Here is an 18,003-nt window from a genome sequence, read left to right as displayed (position 1 = left end):
GTACTAAGAGGATGTGTATCGACTATCGAGCTTTGAATGAAGTCACGATCAAGAACAAGTATCCTTTGCCCAGAATAGAAGATCTGTTCGACCAGTTGAGAGGAGCCAGTGTGTTCTCCAAGATCGATCTGAGGTCAGGTTATCATCAGCTCAGGATCCGACCTTCGGACATTCCGAAGACGGCATTCATTACCAAGTATGGTTTATATGAGTTCACAGTGATGTCTTTTGGTTTGACCAATGCGCCAGCATTCTTCATGAACTTGATGAATAGTGTATTCATGGATTATCTTGATAAGTTCGTAGTGGTATTCATTGATGACATTCTGGTTTATTCTCAAAGCGAAGAAGAGCATGCAGATCATTTGAGGATGGTATTGCAGAGATTGCGAGAGCACCAGTTGTATGCAAAGTTGAGCAAGTGTGAGTTCTGGATCAGTGAAGTCCTGTTCTTGGGTCACATAATCAACAAAGAAGGATTGGCTGTGGATCCGAAGAAAGTGGCAGACATTCTAAACTGGAAAGCGCCAACGGATGCTCGAGGAATCAAGAGCTTCATTGGAATGGCCGGATATTATCGGCGATTCATTGAAGGGTTTTCGAAGATTGCGAAGCCAATGACAGCGTTGCTAGGCAACAAGGTTGAGTTCAAGTGGACCCAGAAATGCCAAGAGGCCTTTGAAGCGCTGAAAGAGAAGTTGACTACAGCGCCTGTCCTAGTCTTGCCTGATGTGCACAAGCCCTTCTCGGTGTATTGTGATGCTTGTTACACAGGTTTGGGATGTGTGTTGATGCAAGAGGGAAGAGTTGTGGCTTACTCGTCCCGACAGCTGAAGGTTCATGAGAAGAACTACCCAATCCATGATCTAGAGTTGGCAGCAGTGGTTCACGCACTGAAGACATGGAGGCACTATCTGTATGGACAGAAATGCGATGTTTACACAGACCACAAGAGTCTGAAGTACATATTCACTCAGTCAGAATTGAACATGAGGCAACGAAGATGGTTAGAATTGATCAAAGACTATGAGTTGGAGATTCATTACCATCCAGGCAAAGCAAACGTAGTGGCAGATGCTTTGAGCAGAAAGAGTCAAGTCAATCTGATGGTCGCTCGTCCGATGCCTTATGAGTTGGCCAAGGAGTTTGACAGGTTGAGTCTCGGATTTCTGAACAATTCTCGAGGAGTCACAGTTGAATTGGAACCTACTTTGGAGCGCGAAATCAAAGACGCGCAGAAGAATGATGAGAAGATCAGTGAGATTCGGCGATTGATTCTAGATGGCAAAGGCAAAGACTTTCGAGAAGATGCAGAAGGAGTGGTATGGTTCAAAGACCGCTTGTGTGTTCCCAATGTCCAGTCTATTCGGGAGTTGATTCTTAAGGAAGCTCATGAGACAGCTTATTCGATTCACCCTGGCAGTGAGAAGATGTATCAGGATCTGAAGAAGAAATTCTGGTGGTACGGAATGAAAAGAGAAATCGCAGAGCATGTGGCTATGTGCGATAGTTGTCGAAGAATTAAGGCAGAACACCAGAGACCTGCTGGATTGTTGCAACCGTTGCAGATCCCTCAGTGGAAATGGGATGAAATTGGTATGGATTTCATAGTCGGATTGCCTCGCACTCGAGCCGGCTACGATTCCATTTGGGTAGTAGTGGACCGCTTGACCAAGTCAGCCCACTTCATACCTGTCAAGACCAACTACAACAGTGCAGTATTGGCAGAATTGTATATGTCTCGGATCGTTTGTCTTCATGGTGTGCCAAAGAAGATAGTGTCAGACAGAGGAACGCAGTTCACCTCTCATTTCTGGCAGCAGTTGCATGAAGCCTTGGGCACGCATCTGAATTTCAGTTCAGCTTATCACCCGCAGACAGATGGTCAGACTGAAAGAACCAATCAAATTCTTGAAGATATGTTGAGAGCCTGTGCGTTGCAAGATCAGTCCGGATGGGACAAGCGATTGCCTTATGCAGAGTTTTCCTATAACAACAGTTACCAGGCCAGTTTGAAGATGTCACCATTTCAGGCGCTCTATGGAAGGAGTTGTAGAACTCCGTTGCAATGGGATCAGCCTGGAGAGAAGCAAGTGTTTGGGCCAGACATTCTGCTTGAAGCCGAAGAGAACATCAAGATGGTTCGAGAGAATCTGAAGATAGCGCAATCAAGGCAGCGAAGCTATGCAGACACAAGAAGAAGAGAGCTGAGTTTCGAAGTCGGAGACTTTGTTTATCTGAAAGTGTCACCGATCAGAGGAGTCAGAAGATTCGGAGTGAAAGGCAAGCTGGCACCCCGCTACATTGGTCCGTATCAGGTTCTTGCAAGACGAGGAGAAGTGGCTTATCAGCTCAGTTTGCCAGAGAATTTGTCTGCTGTGCATGATGTCTTTCATGTGTCTCAGTTGAAGAAGTGCTTGCGTGTGCCGGAAGAGCAGTTGCCAGTGGAAGGTCTGGAAGTCCAGGAGGACTTGACCTACGTTGAGAAGCCAGCTCAGATCCTTGAGATTGCAGATAGAGTCACCCGAAGGAAGACCGTCAGAATGTGCAAAGTCAGATGGAGTCACCACTCTGAGGAAGAAGCAACCTGGGAGCGTGAAGATGATCTGATGGCCAAGTACCCGGAGCTCTTTGCTAGCCAGCCCTGAATCTCGAGGGCGAGATTCTTTTAAGGGGGATAGGTTTGTAACGCCCCGAATTTTTGCAGTTGAATTTTTTTTTCTTTTCTTTACTCGCCAAAATTCGGGCGTTACCTTTTCTTTTTCTTTTTCCCTCGCTAAACCTTGACCTTTTCCAAAGTTCTAGCGGGATTCGGTTTGGAATTCCCGTACGTATAAAAACCCTAAATACTTTATGTTGTTTGATGCACCATGCCGAACCTTGCATTTCTTTTGATTGCTTTGAAAGTGCAAATGCATTCATGTAGAAAGATCGGATTTCGAAAATGTTTTCTTTCTCTTTTCTTTCTCTTTTCTCTCTCTCTTTCTCTCTCCTTTTTTTTCTCTCTCTCCCGCGCCGTGGGCCGACCCCGGCCGGCCCAGCCGCCCCCTGGCGCCCCCCTCTTGGGCCTAGTAGGCCCAGCCGCCCCCCCCCCTCTTTCCCTTATCCCCTAACCCTCTCCCTCTCCCCCCTCATTTTCTCCCTCCCCACCCAAGCCGCCGCCCCCTACCCGCCCCCTGCCCTAGCCGCCGCCCCTGCCTAGGCCGCCGCCCCTCCCCGTCGCCGATCGGCCGCCCCGCTCGGCCGCCCCGTCCCCGTCACCGGTGAGCCCCCCCCCCCCCTCCTCCCTCTCCTCCCTCCCCCTCTCCTCCCTCCCCTTCCCCTCGCCGCTCGGCCCCATGGCCGGTTCGGCCGCCCGCCCCACCCCTCGCCGCTCGGCCCCATGGCCGGTTCGGCCGCCCGCCCCACCCCCCCCCGCGCGCGCCCCCGGCTTGGCCGGCTCGGCCGCTCGGCCGCCCCCGCGCCCTGCCCCGCGCCCCTGCGCGCCCAGCGGCTCGGCCGCCCCGCCCCTGCGCCGCCCCCTGCCCGGCCGGTTCAACCGCCTAGGGCCGGTTCAACCGCCCTAGGGCCGGTTCAACCGCCCCCCCCCCCCTCTGTTTTTTATTTTTTTTTTTTTATTTTATTTACTTTCTGTGATCATAATTACTGTATTTTAAATAGGCTAATCACTGTTCATGCTATGGGAAAATAGGAAGTTTAATTTAAAATTCCGTTATGTTATTGATTCACGTAGTTAATTGTTTACCCTGTGCAATGTTGATCAACTAAAAGTGATTAGGTTTCCATTAGTAGATATAAATATGTATAACAGAATTATTTTGTTAAGAACCAATTGTGTCATTAGTGCATAAGATTTAACCCCCCCTGCGAGACCTTTCCCGTTTCTTTCTAGCCATAACAAATGCGTTATCGAATGTCATACTTGATGCATATTCGCTTTATTTGTTATCTTGTATGGTGTACTGTTCTTTTGTATTAAATATGTGGATGTATGTATGTATGTTTGCGCTCGCATAGAGAACGATCCGGTCGAAGAGCCCGAGGAATTCGCAGAAGAAGCCCCTGAGCAGCAGTCGTTTGGTGGAGGCAAGTGTCCTTTGACCTATCTATGTCCTATTCATTCTTTAATTCACCTCCCGCTTTACACATTTATACCTAAGGATTGACTAGCTTTTGTTATCCATGTCCTTGTTTACCTATTTGGGTCGGATTATTACTACTTAGTCTGATGCTATTGCTCAACTCTAATCAATGAACATGATGTGATTATCTATGATACGCTGTTTTCCCGCTCTTCTTTATGATTATACTTGTGGTTTTCAAGGGGACTCGAGCGGTTTCTCGAGTGTCTCTCCGTAAGGACCTGTTCTATGGATGACCGCCCGGGAAAACAGTGCAACCATGAGGGTGGAATGGGGTGCCCTTAGCTGAATAATTAGAGGATCCGGGGTGTAGTTCACTTAGCCGTCGTGCCGTCAATGGGGCTCGGTGTATGCGGCTCGCTCTGCCAAGTTTGGGTTCGCCCCTTGGGGAGGAGTGCGGTGCATTTAGGAAACCTAACGGGTGGCTACAGCCCCGGGGAATCTTTGTAAAGGCTTCGTAGTGATGCCCTGCTGGATCACCTTGGTAGTGATCAATGGAGAGTCATGATCTCCGGGCAGAATGGGAATCACGGCTTGTGGGTAAAGTGCACAACCTCTGCAGAGTGTTATGAAACTGATATATCAGCCGTGCTCGCGGTTATGAGCGGCCAAGGGAGCTCCAATGATTAGTGGTACTTGATCAGAGACATTGTGGTACAGGTGGTTATGAGATTGATGGTTCTGGTTATGATTATGGTGCTGGTAAGTGGTATTCTTTCCGTTTGGAAAGGGTACATCGGGTTAATAACTTGGGTTAATGTTAAAACCTGGCTTTCTACTAGTAAGTAATAACCTGACCAACTAAAAGCAACTGCTTGACTTATCCCCACATAAAGCTAGTCCACTACAGCCAAACAGGATACTTGCTGAGTATGTTGATGTGTACTCACCCTTGCTCTACACACCAAACCCCCCCCCCCAGGTTGTCAGCATTGCAACCACTGCTCAGGCGAAGATGAAGCTGTGGAAGGAGACTTCCAGGAGTTCCAAGATTACGACGAGTTCTAGGTGTGGGTTAGCGGCAACCCCCAGTCGGCTGCCTGTGAAGGCCGCGTTATCTACGTTTCTTTTCCGCACTTTGATTTATTGTAAGAACTATATGGACGTCTCAGACGTATGATGTAATCGATTATTTCCCCTTAATAATACTATTTTGAGCACTGTGTGATGATGTCCATATTATGTAACTGCTGTGTACGTGAATAACTGATCCTGGCACGTACATGGTTCGCATTCGGTTTGCCTTTTTAAAACCGGGTGTGACATTTACCTTTGACTATTTGCAAAAGAACTTTGAAAAGGATTTACAAAAGAAATTGCAAAAACAAAACATGTGGTGCAAGCGTGGTCCAAAATGTTAAAAATAAAGAAACAATCCATGCGTATCTTATAAGTATTTATATTGGCTCAATTCCAAGCAACCTTTGCACTTACATCATGCAAACTAGTTCAATTATGCACTTCTATATTTGCTTTGGTTTGTGTTGTCATCAATCACCAAAAAGGGGGAGATTGAAAGGGAATTAGGCTTACACCTAGTTCCTAATTGATTTTGGTGGTTGAATTGCCCAACACAAATAATTGGACTAACTAGTTTTGCTCTAGTGCATAAGTTATACAGGTGCCAAAGGTTCACACTTAGCCAATAAAAAACCAAGTATTGGGTTCAACAAAGAGAGCAAGGGATAACCGAAGTGTGCCCTGGTCTGGCGCACCGGACTGTCCGGTGTGCCACCGGACAGTGTCCGGTGCACCAGGGGACTTCACGCTGAACTCTTCACCTTCGGGAAAATCCAGAGGCGCTTCGCTATAATTCACCGGACTGTCCGGTGTACACCGGACAGTGTCCGGTGCTCCAAGGAAGGGCGCCTCAGGAACTCGCCAGCTTCGGGAATTCGCTCCGCTATAATTCACCGGACATGTCCGGTGTGCACCGGACTGTCCGGTGAGCCAGCGGAGCAACGGCTATCCGGCGCCAACGGTCACCTGCTACAGCATTAAATGCGCGCCAGAGCGTGCAGAAGTCAGGCACGCGCGCGCTGGCACACCGGACACTCTACAGTACATGTCTGGTGTGACACTGGACATCCAGGCGGGCCTAGAAGACAGAGCTCCAACGGTCGGAACCCAACGGCCTTAGTGATATGGCTGGCGCACCGGACATGTCCGGTGTGCACCGGACTGTCCGGTGCACCATACGACAGTTAGCCCCACCAAGCGGCTAGTTTGGTGGTTGGGGCTATAAATACCCCCAACCACCCCACATTCAAGTCATCCAAGTTTTTCCACTTTAACTACTTACAAGAGCTCTAGCATTCAATTCTAGACACACCCAAGTGATCAAATCCTCTCCAAACTCCACACCACGCCCTAGTGATTAGAGAGAGAGATTTGCTTGTGTTCTTTCGAGCTCTTGCGCTTGGATTGCTTTCTTCTTTCTTTGATTCTTCATTGCGATCAAATTCACTTGTAATTGAGGCAAGAGACACCAATCTTGTGGTGGTCCTTGTGGGAGCTTTGTGTTCCAAGTGATTGAGAAGAAAAGCTCACTCGATCTAAGGGATCGTTTGAGAGAGGGAAAGGGTTGAAAGAGACCCGGTCTTTGTGACCACCTCAACGGGGAGTAGGTTTGCGAGAACCGAACCTCGGTAAAACAAATCCACGTGTCTCACTCCTTATTTGCTTGTGATTTGTTTTGCACCCTCTCTCGCGGACTCGATTATATTTCTAACGCTAACACGGCTTGTAGTTGTGATTATTTTTGAGAATTTCAGTTTTGCCCTATTCACCCCCCCCCCTCTAGGCGACTTTCAGAGCCCCTCCTTTCCCTTAACGATGAGTTGGAGGAGCAGTTCCGGGATAATTTCCGTGAATATACCGAGGCGGCGATGAGGTCGCTTCGGACGACCATGGAAATTCTTTCTAGGGATGTTCCCAGGGTCTTCTAGGTAAGGATTTAGACGTACACCTCGCGTGATCTGGGCATTCTTTGTGATATCCTATTTTCTCCCTCAGGAGCTCGTGGACATGAGCACCGCTAAGTCGCTGTTCATCCGTCGCGAGAGCGACATTTGGGAGTCGCTGTGGTCCCGGTGGGCCGCGCTTACCGAGGCCAATGAGCGCCTCGCCCAACGGAGCGCCGAGGTGGCGGACCTTCGGCTGCTCTGTGATGAGCTGAAGTCAGAGGCAGCGGCGGCGCGGACAGAGGCGGCGTCGGCACGAACGGAGGCTTCATCGGCACGGGAGCAGGTGGCTTCCCAGGCCGAGGAGATGCAGCAGCGGCAGCCGGAGCTTGGCGAGGTCACCAGCGAGCGGGACCAATTCCAGAGCCAAGCTACCGAGGTCGTGAGCCGGGCCGAGGCCCTTAGGGGACAGCTGGCTGAGGTTACGGAGCGGCTAGCCGAGGCGACCGCTCGGGCTGGGACCCTTGCGGAGGGCCTGGCCGTGGCCGTCGGGTCTGCCCGGTCCGCCCAAGCCATGGCCTCACAGCAGCATGCCCAGGCCGAAGGTATGTTTTACCTGCTTTGTGACTTTGTTTTATCTTCATTCTTCTCCTCATGTCTGAAGAATATTGTCCAGCTGTCTTCAGGGTTCGAGATGGCTCTTAACGAGTCCGTCAAGAACTCCAAGGCGCTTGCCCAGGCGGCTGAGCAGAAGGAGGTCGACCGCATGGCCATGTCCGAGGCCATCTCGGCCTTCTGCCAGACCTTTGGTCTCGACGACGTCCCCTCAAGCAGCTCCCCCCAGAGTCGCCTGCGGGTCTTGGGCGGCTACGTGCGCAGCAGACTCCGCGGGGCGCTGCACCACGGCGTTAGGCGGGCCTTCGTTGTCCTCGCTTGCCACTACGACATGGATTTGGAGCGGGTCAGCGAGGGCTACTGCTTACCCGACGAAGAGGAGGCCGCATTAGCCGAGGTCCAAAGGCTTGATGCGGCTGCCGAGGGCCCAGGCGCGGCGCTGGCTTCCTTTTTTGAGATGGAGATCCTTCCGCCTGTGTCGCCGTCCGAGGCCGGGCCAGATCCCGTCGTGGGTAGGAACGACGCCGAGGGTGCTGCTCCTCCCCTGCCGACACCTGAGCCTATGGGGAACAGTTTATTCTAAGTATGTGTATGTTTCTTGCGGCCGCTGAGGCCTAAACATTTTTAGTGTTAGAGTATAAAGCTATGTTTCTTTCCTCTTGTTTCGAGCGTTAGGACTTGTTCGGTAGCAGAATCACTTATCCGAGCGCGAGTTACTTTTCGCGGAAGGTGATGAGTGAGGTATCCGTATCCCAGAGGCGTAGGAGTCCCTCGGCTCGGTTGGCCTTGCCGTTCAAGGTCTCTCTCGCTCGTTTTTAGGATTCCGTTATCGATATAGTCAAAAGGCACGAAAGTCGTTTTGGTAGAAAACTTTTCCGAGGAAAATTTTGATGCAGAGGGGGTTCCCCCCTTCTAGCCCCCGAGGGAGGGTCGGTTTTTGCTGAGGCAAGGCCGATCCTCCCTTGATAGTTATACTTTTTATTTATACATGTAAAGGGACCGAGATACATGAACAACTTGAAACACTTTAGGGATAAAAGCGACATAGGTGTTCGATGTTCCAAGCATTGTTGTAGACCTCGCCTTGATCATTGGCCAGCTTGTATGTCCCGGGCTTCAAAATTTTGGCGATGATGAACGGCCCTTCCCAGGGAGGAGTAAGCTTGTGGCACCCTCGGGCGTCTTGTCGTAGCCGAAGCACCAAATCTCCCACATGGAAGCCTCGGGGCCGAACCCTTCGGGCGTGGTAGCGTCGCAAAGACTGCTGATACCGCGCCGAGTGTAGTAAGGCTACGTCCCGAGCCTCTTTCAGCTGGTCCAGTGAATCTTCTTGGCTGGTCTGGTTGTTTTGGTCGTCGTATGCCTTTGTCCTCGGGGAACCATATTCTAAGTCCATGGGTAGGATGGCCTCGGCCCCATAGACTAGAAAAAACGGCGAGAAACCCGTGGCCCGACTCGGCGTCGTCCTCAGATTCCAAACCACGGAGGATAGCTCTTTTATCCACCGCTTGCCAAACTTGTTGAGGTCGATGTAGATCCTCGGTTTTAGTCCCTGCAAAATCATGCCATTGGCGCGCTCCACCTGCTCATTTGTCATTGGGTGAGCTACGGCGGCCCAGTCCACACGGATGTGGTGGCCTTCGCAGAAGTCTAGGAACTTTTTCCCAGTGAATTGCGTGCCATTGTCGGTGATGATGGAGTTTGGGATCCCAAAGCGGTGGATGATATTTGTAAAGAACGCCACCGCCTGCTTGGACCCGATGCTGGTTAAGGGTCGGACTTCGATCCACTTGGAGAATTTGTCGATGGCGACCAGCAGGTGCGTGAAGCCCCCGGGTGCCTTCTGCAAGGGACCGACGAGGTCCAGACCCCACACGGCAAACGGCCAAGTGATAGGTATTGTCTGTAGGGCCTGAGCGGGTAGGTGCGTCCGTCTCGCGTAGAATTGACACCCTCAATAGGAGCGTACAATCCTAGTGGCGTCGGCCACTGCGGTCGGCCAGTAGAAACCTTGTCGGAAAGCGTTTCCTACGAGGGCTCGAGGTGCTGCATGGTGACCGCAAGCCCCCGAGTGTATTTCTTGTAACAGTTCTTGTCCTTGGGCGATGGATATGCATCGTTGGAGAATGCTTGAGGGGCTGCGGTGGTACAACTCTTTTTCATCACCCAGTAAAATGAACGACTTGGCGCGCCGAGCCAGTCGCCGAGCTTCGGCCTTGTCGAGGGGCAGCTCCCCTCGGAGGAGATATTCCAGGTACGGGGTCTACCAATTTAGGTTTGGTGTGACCCCATTCTGCTTTATCTCGACGCGCAGGGCCACACCCTCGACGGCGTGGGTACCTCGGGCTGGGCCGAGGTCTCCTCGGGTTCGGGTGCGTCGTTGAGTTTGACGGATGGTTGATATATGTCCCTGAAGAAGACATTCGGGGGAACCGTTGTTCGTCCCAAGGCTATTTTAGCCAGCTCATCCGCGGTCTCATTGTACCGTCGAGCAACATGGTTGAGTTCAAGCCCATAGAACTTATCTTCCAAGCGCCGAACTTCGTCACAGTAGGCCTCCATTTTTTGATCGCGGTAGTGAGAGTTCTTCATGACTTGGTCAATAACGAGTTGTGAGTCGCCACGAGCGTCGAGGCGCCGAACCCCTAGCTCGACGGCGATGCGCAACCCATTAACCAAGGCCTCGTATTCGGCCATGTTGTTTGACGCCGGAAAATGGAGGCGTATTACGTAGCGCACATGTTTCCCGAGGGGTGAGATGAAGAGAAAGCCAGCACCAGCTCCGATTTTCATAAGCGACCCATCGAAGTACATGGTCCAAAGTTCGGCCTAGATTGGAGCTGTCGGCAATTGGGTGTCGACCCATTCAGCCAGGAGTCTGCCAAGACTTGGAATTTTATGGCCTTCTGAGGAGCAAATGAAAGTGTTTCCCCCATGAGTTCCACTGCCCATTTTGCTATCCTACCTGAGGCCTCTCGGCACTGGATGATCTCTCCTAGGGGGAAGGATGACACGACTGTCACCGGATGAGACTCGAAGTAGTGTCGCAGCTTTCGCCGTGTTAGAATCACTGCGTATAGTAGCTTCTGGATTTGCGGGTAGCGGATTTTGGTCTCGGATAGCACCTTACTGATGAAGTAGACTGGCCTCTGGATGAGCAGTGCATGCCCCTCTTCTCGTCTCTCAACTATGATCGCGGCGCTGACCACCTGAGTGGTTGCGGCTACGTAAATCAAGAAGGCTTCTCCCGCAGCGGGGGGCACCAAGATGGGCGCATTAGTAAGGAGTGCCTTTAAGTTTCTGAGGGCTTCTTCGGCCTTGGGAGTCCAAGTGAAGCGCTCGGCCTTCGTTAAGAGGCGGTACAAGGGCAATCCTTTCTCGCCAAGGCACTAGATGAAGCGGCTCAGAGCCGCAAGGCATCCCATGACCCTTTGTACTCCTTTTAAATCTTTGATGGGTCCCATGTTGGTGATGGCCACGATTTTCTCCGGGTTGGCCTCGATGCCTCGTTCGGAGACGATGAACCCTAGGAGCATGCCTCGGGGAACTCCGAAGACACACTTCTCGGGATTGAGTTTTACGCCCTTCGCTCTTAGGCACCTGAATGTTATCTCAAGGTCAGAGAGGAGGTCGGAGGCTTTCCTTGTTTTGACAACGATGTCATCGACGTAAGCCTCGACCGTTCTGCCAATGTGCTCTCCAAACACATGGTTCATGCACCTTTGGTATGTTGCACCTGCATTCCTCAAGCCAAATGGCATAGTAGTATAACAATACATGCCGAAAGGTGTGATAAAAGAAGTCGCGAGCTGGTCGGATTCTTTCATCTTGATTTGGTGATAGCCTGAATAGGCATCGAGGAAAGATAGGATTTCGCACCCAGCGGTGGAGTCCACAATTTGATCGATGCGAGGATGAGGGTAGGGAACCTTTGGACATGCTTTATTTAACCTAGTGTAGTCTACACACATCCTCCATTTCCCACCTTTTTCTTTATAAGTACAGGGTTAGCTAACCATTCTGGATGGAATACTTCTTTGATGAACCCTGCAGCCATTAGCTTGTGGACCTCCTCGCCTATGGCTCTGCGCTTTTCTTCATCAAAACGGCGCAGGTGCTGTTTCACGGGTCGGGCACCGGCTCGAATGTCCAGTGAGTGCTCAGCGACATCTCTCGGTATGCCTGGCATGTCCGAGGGACTCCACGCAAAAATTTCAGCGTTTGCGCAGAGAAAGTCGACGAGCACTGCTTCCTATTTGGGGTTGAGCTCGGAGCCGATCCTAACTTTCTTGCTGGCGTCATTGCTGGGGTCGAGAGAGACAGATTTAACCGCCTCGTCTGGTTCGAAGTTGCCGGCGTGCCGCTTCACGTCGGGCACCTCTTTGGAGAGGCAATCCAGGTCGGCGATGAGGGCTTCGGACTCGGCGATGGCCTCGGCGTACTCCACGCATTCCACGTCGCACTCGTAAGCGTGGTGGTATGTGGATCCGATGGTGATGGTTCCCTTGGGGCCTGGCATCTTGAGCTTGAGGTACGTGTAGTTGGGGACGGCCATGAACTTGGCATAGCATGGTCTTCCCAACACCGCGTGATAGGTCCCTCGGAACCCGACTACCTCGAAAGTGAGGGTTTCCTTCTGGAAGTTGGAGAGAGTTCCAAAGCAGACGGGCAAATCAAGTTGCCCAAGGGGTAGGACACGCTTGCCGGGGACAATCCCATGAAAAGGTGCTGCACCGGCCCGGATCATGGACAGATCGACCCCCAAGAGCCCTAGGGTCTCGGCGTAAATGATGTTGAGGCTGCTGCCTCTGTCCATGAGGACCTTGGAGAGCCTAGCGTTGCCGATGACAGGGTCAACAACAAGCGGGTACCTTCCTGGGCTCGGTACGCAGTCGGGGTGGTCGCCTTGGTCGAAGGTAATGAGTTTGTCGGACCAGTCTAAGTAGACTGGCGTTGCTACCTTCACCGAGCAGACCTCCCGGTGTTCTTGCTTGCGGTGTCGAGCCAAGGCATTCGCCACTTGCCCATCGTAGATCATGAAGCAGTTGTGGACCTCTGGGAACTCTTCTTCCTTGTCGCCTCCTTTCTTGTTGTTGCCTTGGTCCTTGCCACCTTCCGCCGAGGGTCCAGCCTTATTGAAGTAACGTCGGAGCATGTCGCACTCTTCAAGGGTGTGCTTGACGGGACCCCTGTGATAGGGGCACGACTCCTTGAGCATCTTGTCGAACACGTTGGCCCTTCTGGGAGGCTTCCGAGAATTCCTGTGCTCGGCAGCAGCGACGAGATCTGTGTCAATGGCGTTGCGTTTTGCTTGCGCCTTCTTCCTGATCTTCTTCTTCGTGCCACGCTGGATGGACGCCTCGGGGGCGTCTTCCTTCTGCCTTCCCTAAGGTTGCTTGTCCTTCTAGAAGATGGCTTCGACTGCCTCATGACCAGAGGCGAACTTGGTGGCTATGTCCATCAATTCGCTTGCCTTGGTGGGAGTCTTGCGTCCTAGTTTGCTCACCAGGTCCCGGCAAGTGGTGCCGGCGAGGAAAGCTCCGATGACGTCCGAGTCGGTGATGTTGGGCAACTCGGTGCACTGCTTTGAAAACCGCCGGATGTACTCTCGCAGGGATTCCTCTGGCTGCTGGCAGCAGCTCTGGAGATCCCACGAGTTCCTAGGGTGCACGTACGTACCTTGGAAATTTCCAGCGAAGGCCTTGACCAGGTCGTCCCAGTCAAAGATCTGCGCAGGAGGCAGATGCTCCAGCCAGGCCCGGGCAGCGTCGGAGAGGAAAAGGGGGAGGTTGCGGATGATGAGGTTGTCGTCGTCCGTCCCTCCCAACTGGCACGTCAGCCGGTAATCTGCAAGCCACAACTCCGGCCTCGTCTCCCCTGAGTACTTGGTAATGGTAGTCGGGGCCCAGAACCGGGCCGGGAACGGCGCCCGCCGTATGGCCCGGCTAAAGACCTGCGGACCTGGTGGTTCGGGCGAGGGGCTCCGATCCTCCTCACTGTCGTAGCGTCCTCTGCGTCTGGGGTGGTAGCCTCGGCGCACCCTTTCCTCGAGGCGGGCTCGACGGTCGCGGCGGTATTGCTCGTCGCCGAGGCGATCCAGGGCTACAGGTGTCCTGTCTCCTGTGTGCCTAGTGTGGACCGAGGCCTCCCGCATTTGTCGGGAGGACGCTGCGCGATGCTCCGAGGGGCATCCTCGCCTTCGGGAGACAGAGCTCTCGGCTCATCGGGCTGCGGTATTTTCCAGGAGGTCCTTGAGTTCGCCCTGGATACGTCGCCCCTCGGTGGTGGATGGCTCCGGCATTGTTCGAAGTAACATCGCCGCTACAGCTAGGTTCTGGCCAGCCCCATTGAAGGCCGGGAGCAGCCTTGCCCTGGCATCGTCAATAATACGGCGCTGGACGTCCTGGGCCCGATGACGCGCTCCTCCAGCGAGTGCTCGGCCTGCCCACTCTTGCTCCAGGTTTTGTCGGAGCTGCACAAGTTGCCCCGTTTCTTCGTCGAGCTTGGCCTGCATCTCGCGGAGTTGCTTGAGCTGTGCGCCCTGACCCCCCGCAGGGGCCCGAGCCTCAGCTAGCTCCCGCGGGATGTCAACGCGAGACGCAGGCACAGGGGCGTCGTCGTTTCCTGGTATGCCGAGGTGGTTGTCTTCGTCGTGATCCCCCAGATCAATGTGGAACACTCACGAGTTGGGTCGTAACCCTCGTCATCAAGGCTGTGGCCATCGTCAGAGTAGCCGGAGAGGCAGTGGTCACATGCGGATATGAAGTCTCGCATGGCACTGGGATCACAGAGTCCGGAGAAATCTCAACTGAAGTCGGGGTCGTCCTCTTCCTCGGAACCCGCGGGTCTAGGGGTTGAGACGGTCGTCAGTAGGTCCCAAGTTGACCACATATGGTACCCTAGAAGGTCAGGATATGCCCTTGCGAAAGTGCTCGCCGAAGTGGGGTCGCTTGGTGGATCGAAGCTGAATCTAAAGGGAACAGGATGGAAAACTGATGGTACCTCCTGGTTGATGGATGGTGGTGAAGTTGCATCGAAGATGGAACGTGCCGTTATCTCAGGTGCGATACTAATGCCCGACAAGTCCCTCGCAAGGGTGCCGGCATCATCAGTCCACCTGGGGTTGGCACGTTGCTGGGAAGCGACACCCGTCGTTGTCCCAGGTGCGAGGATGACACCCGACATGTCCCCCGCAGGGGTGTCGGCGTCGTCGACTCGCTCTGGGCCGACAGCCGACGAGGTGCTGCCTCCTACCTGGCCATGGTTGCTCCGTCTCCTCCTCCTCTGGCGAGGAGGGTGGCGGGGAAAACCCGGGTGTTCCTCTTTCGCCACGGGGAGATGTTGTCGTCGAGTTCGCCTCCGCTGGGCGAGCCGACGACCGTCGTTGTTGTCGTGCTGCGGGGGGAGGAGTACCATGTCGTAGCTGCCGTCGTGGGACATGAACTCGAGACTCCCAAAGCGGAGCACCGTCCCGGGCTGAAGAGGCTGTTGAAGATTGTCCATCTGGAACTCAACGGGAAAGTATTCCCAACACGCAGCTGGACCCCTACCTGGCGCGCCAACCGTCGGCGTTTTGGACCCGCGAGGACCCTCAACCGACTAGTGAATTTGACGCTGCGTGTCCCTGCCCAGATGGATTGATGCAAGATGAAACACAAGAGGGGGGATGAGGCTTATATTATCTTGCACCGGGGTGCTCGTAGTAGGGGTTACAAGCTTCGCGAGAGAGGGTTTGGCCTTGAAGTGAGCCGTCTGAGTTAGCCTCCTCCGCGTGCCTTGGGAAGGCCCCGGGCATCCCCTTTTATAGATACAAGGGGATGGTCCAGCTGTACATATGGGGGTGTAGCTATGCGCTAATGTGGCCGGCGGAGAAGTGCTTGAGCCCTGTAGAAGCGTAGCTGGCGGTGCGGCCCTTGGTCCTGCTGACGTTTCTTTGCCTTCATAGAGAGCTGAGAACAATCGACGTCATGGACGCATGCAGGGAACGCGGAGTAATCTAGATGTGACAACGGTCTTGTTCCTTCGTAGCCTGAGGCGGCTAGCTAGGGGTAGGGTAATGATGTATCCCCTGTAGCGTAGTCGGTCCGAGGCCAAGGTCGGGCGAGGCGGTGACTTCTCCTGAGGCCGAGGCTGAGGTCGGGCGAGGTTGTGACTCCTCCCGAGGCCGAGGCTGAGGTCGGGCGAGGCGGAGCTCCCTGTTGCGCCTGAGGCTGAACTCGGGAGAGGCCGTGACTTACTGTTGTTAGTCTTACCCTGGTGGTTGGCACAGTAGTCGGAACGGGGTGAATAGTGTTGTTTTTCTGTCAGAACGATCAGTAAAGGGGCGAAGTGACTGCGGTCATTTCGACCTTGCCAACTGAGGCGCGCGTGTCAGGTGATCCCCGCATTAAATGCATGCGATACGGTCGGTGGTAAGGCGATTTGGCCGAGGTTGCTATACGACAAAGTTTGCCCGAGCTTAGCCTCGGGCAAGCCGGGGGTGCGCCCACTGCCTGAGGAGGCCCTCGGGCGAGGCGTGAATCCGTCCAGGACTACTGTTCTTGCCCGAGACAGGGCTCGGGCGAGACAAGATCGCGTCCCTTGGTAGATGAGGCTTTAACTTTGAGCTATGCTTACCAGTCTTTACGGTCTGTTTTGAAGATGTTTTCCAGCCATGCTTAGGAGTATTGGGGGTACCCCTAATTACGGTACCCGACATATTGAGTATTTTTCTTCTTGTTTAGAACCTTAATATATTTTAGAACGGAGCATGCACTTTTTCATGAAATAAGAGTCACTTGCTATGCCAGTTTACGATCCCATTAAGAGTTCTTGTTGTGCAGTTCTTGAACTTGTCACAAACAAGGAGAAACCTAATTTTGATGCAGAGATGGACATAGTCTACAATGCCTTACAGGCAATTTCTAACTTGTTTTAGACTCAATGTTTAATGTTAAGTTGAAGTACACATAAGTTATGGTTGTATTATATGTTTCCGTTGCAACGCACGAGCACCCACCTAGTTAGCTCTTAAGATTCCTTTAAAGTTCCTGAGTTCTTCCAATCCCCAACCAAACACCTAGCATCATACAATTCCTCAGTTTTGGATTCCTCTATTGTGCATGTGCATTTCTTTTCTACTACGTTTTTTTTCCTATTCCTGTATTTTATCCTTCCCGCGTTCAGAAGAGGGCCTAAAAGTAATTCAGAGTCAGGAGCCAATGCTACTTAAATAAAATGACATAGATTCTCTCGCAAGAGATCCGGGAGCCAAGAAAGGACATCCAATGTACAATTCAATCGATCCATGATCTGGATCGTGTAAGGAATGACTGGTACAAACGACAAGCACAGATTGCTGGATGTACAGATTGCTCGCACTATCATAGGAATGACTGGTACAAACGACCAGCAGGCAGCACAGAACATTTGCCAATTGCTCATAGATTATAACTAGATACACTATTTGGAGTATAAAGAATCCAGAAGGATACAGAAAATCGGACCGATCACAGGAACTACCTGCTCACCATGAATTGCACTAGCTTCGGCACAAAATAGAATAGGAGGAAACAGAGGCATGATGCCTACAGCATGCCACCAAATAGAGGCATTCAAATTATCACAGAATCAGCCGATAAAATGCCTACCAAGTCACGAGTGAAGCGACCTAAATCATAGAGAAGTGTTAAAACCATGCAGCTAAGTGAGGAATGGACAACCATGTACGATCAGACTGATTAAGGCAAAACAATCAGCTCGAGATCAACTGATTAAGGCAATGCAGGCACGATAAATTCAGCATAACATAAAAGGCAGTTCTTTAACCATCAGAGAGAACAATATTCTCAGTCAGCTCCCTTTAACACAACAAAATCTTAAACAAGAGCTTCCTAGCTTTTGCAGAGCTCTATCCTCCACAAGCATCGTTGGCCATCATCTCTTCCACCGCTCAGAAGCCGAGCTTCGTGCGTCGCCAGTGCCTGCGCTTGGCGTTGTACCTGCCACAGAAAAAAAAAAGGAAAGAGATGAACGACCGAAACACGGGACGCCTAACGAATCAGGACGTAGGCGACGAGCCAACGAACCTGATGGTATTGTCGGTGCGCATGCGGATCCAGTAGGGGATGGGGCGGTTCTGGCGCATCTTCTTGGCCAGCTTCTTCTTGATCCGGAAGGTCTTGTGGGACGGCTGCGCGGGGACGCAACGCAACGCGACCGGACAAAAGCGTAGGATCAGCGCAAAACTCCACGACTAATCAATGAATCCTAGATCTTAAGCACAAAGGTACAAGATACGTACCATGGTTTCGGCGGCGGAGACGACGGAACACGGAAACCCTTGGATCGGACGGAGAGATTCT

At 52.5% G+C, this 18,003-nt stretch overlaps 1 protein-coding gene across 2 annotated transcripts; it reads right to left on the bottom strand.

Annotated features, from left to right (window-relative positions):
- Nucleotides 1–17,406: 17,406 nt before the first annotated feature.
- Nucleotides 17,407–17,999, bottom strand: LOC100280595 (60S ribosomal protein L39-like). 2 transcript variants are annotated; one of them, NM_001361081.1, is made up of 3 exons: nucleotides 17,943–17,999; nucleotides 17,728–17,831; nucleotides 17,413–17,640 (listed from the first exon to the last, which is right to left on the bottom strand). In NM_001361081.1, exons 1-3 carry the CDS (start codon nucleotides 17,943–17,945, stop codon nucleotides 17,592–17,594), a joined length of 156 nt encoding a protein of 51 aa, NP_001348010.1. In that variant the 5' UTR covers nucleotides 17,946–17,999; the 3' UTR covers nucleotides 17,413–17,591. The 2 variants fall into 2 exon arrangements, with proteins under 2 accessions (NP_001146986.1, NP_001348010.1); NM_001153514.1 differs by lacking the exon at nucleotides 17,943–17,999 and having other exon boundaries at nucleotides 17,407–17,640; nucleotides 17,728–17,903.
- Between the last annotated feature and the right edge of the window lie 4 nt (nucleotides 18,000–18,003).

This window comes from Zea mays, chromosome 6 (genome assembly GCF_902167145.1).
Source record: "Zea mays cultivar B73 chromosome 6, Zm-B73-REFERENCE-NAM-5.0, whole genome shotgun sequence".
NCBI classification, from domain to species: domain Eukaryota; kingdom Viridiplantae; phylum Streptophyta; class Magnoliopsida; order Poales; family Poaceae; genus Zea; species Zea mays.
The sequence above is the reverse complement of the archived record's forward strand: the minus strand, read 5'-3'. Positions and strand labels throughout refer to the sequence as shown.

Excerpts from the sequence above, each read along its gene's own strand:
- LOC100280595 (NM_001361081.1), bottom strand. Across the intron at positions 17,641-17,727 it reads CGCACCGACAATACCATCAG|GTACAACGCCAAGCGCAGGC; the intron begins GTTCGTTGGCTC and ends TTTCTGTGGCAG.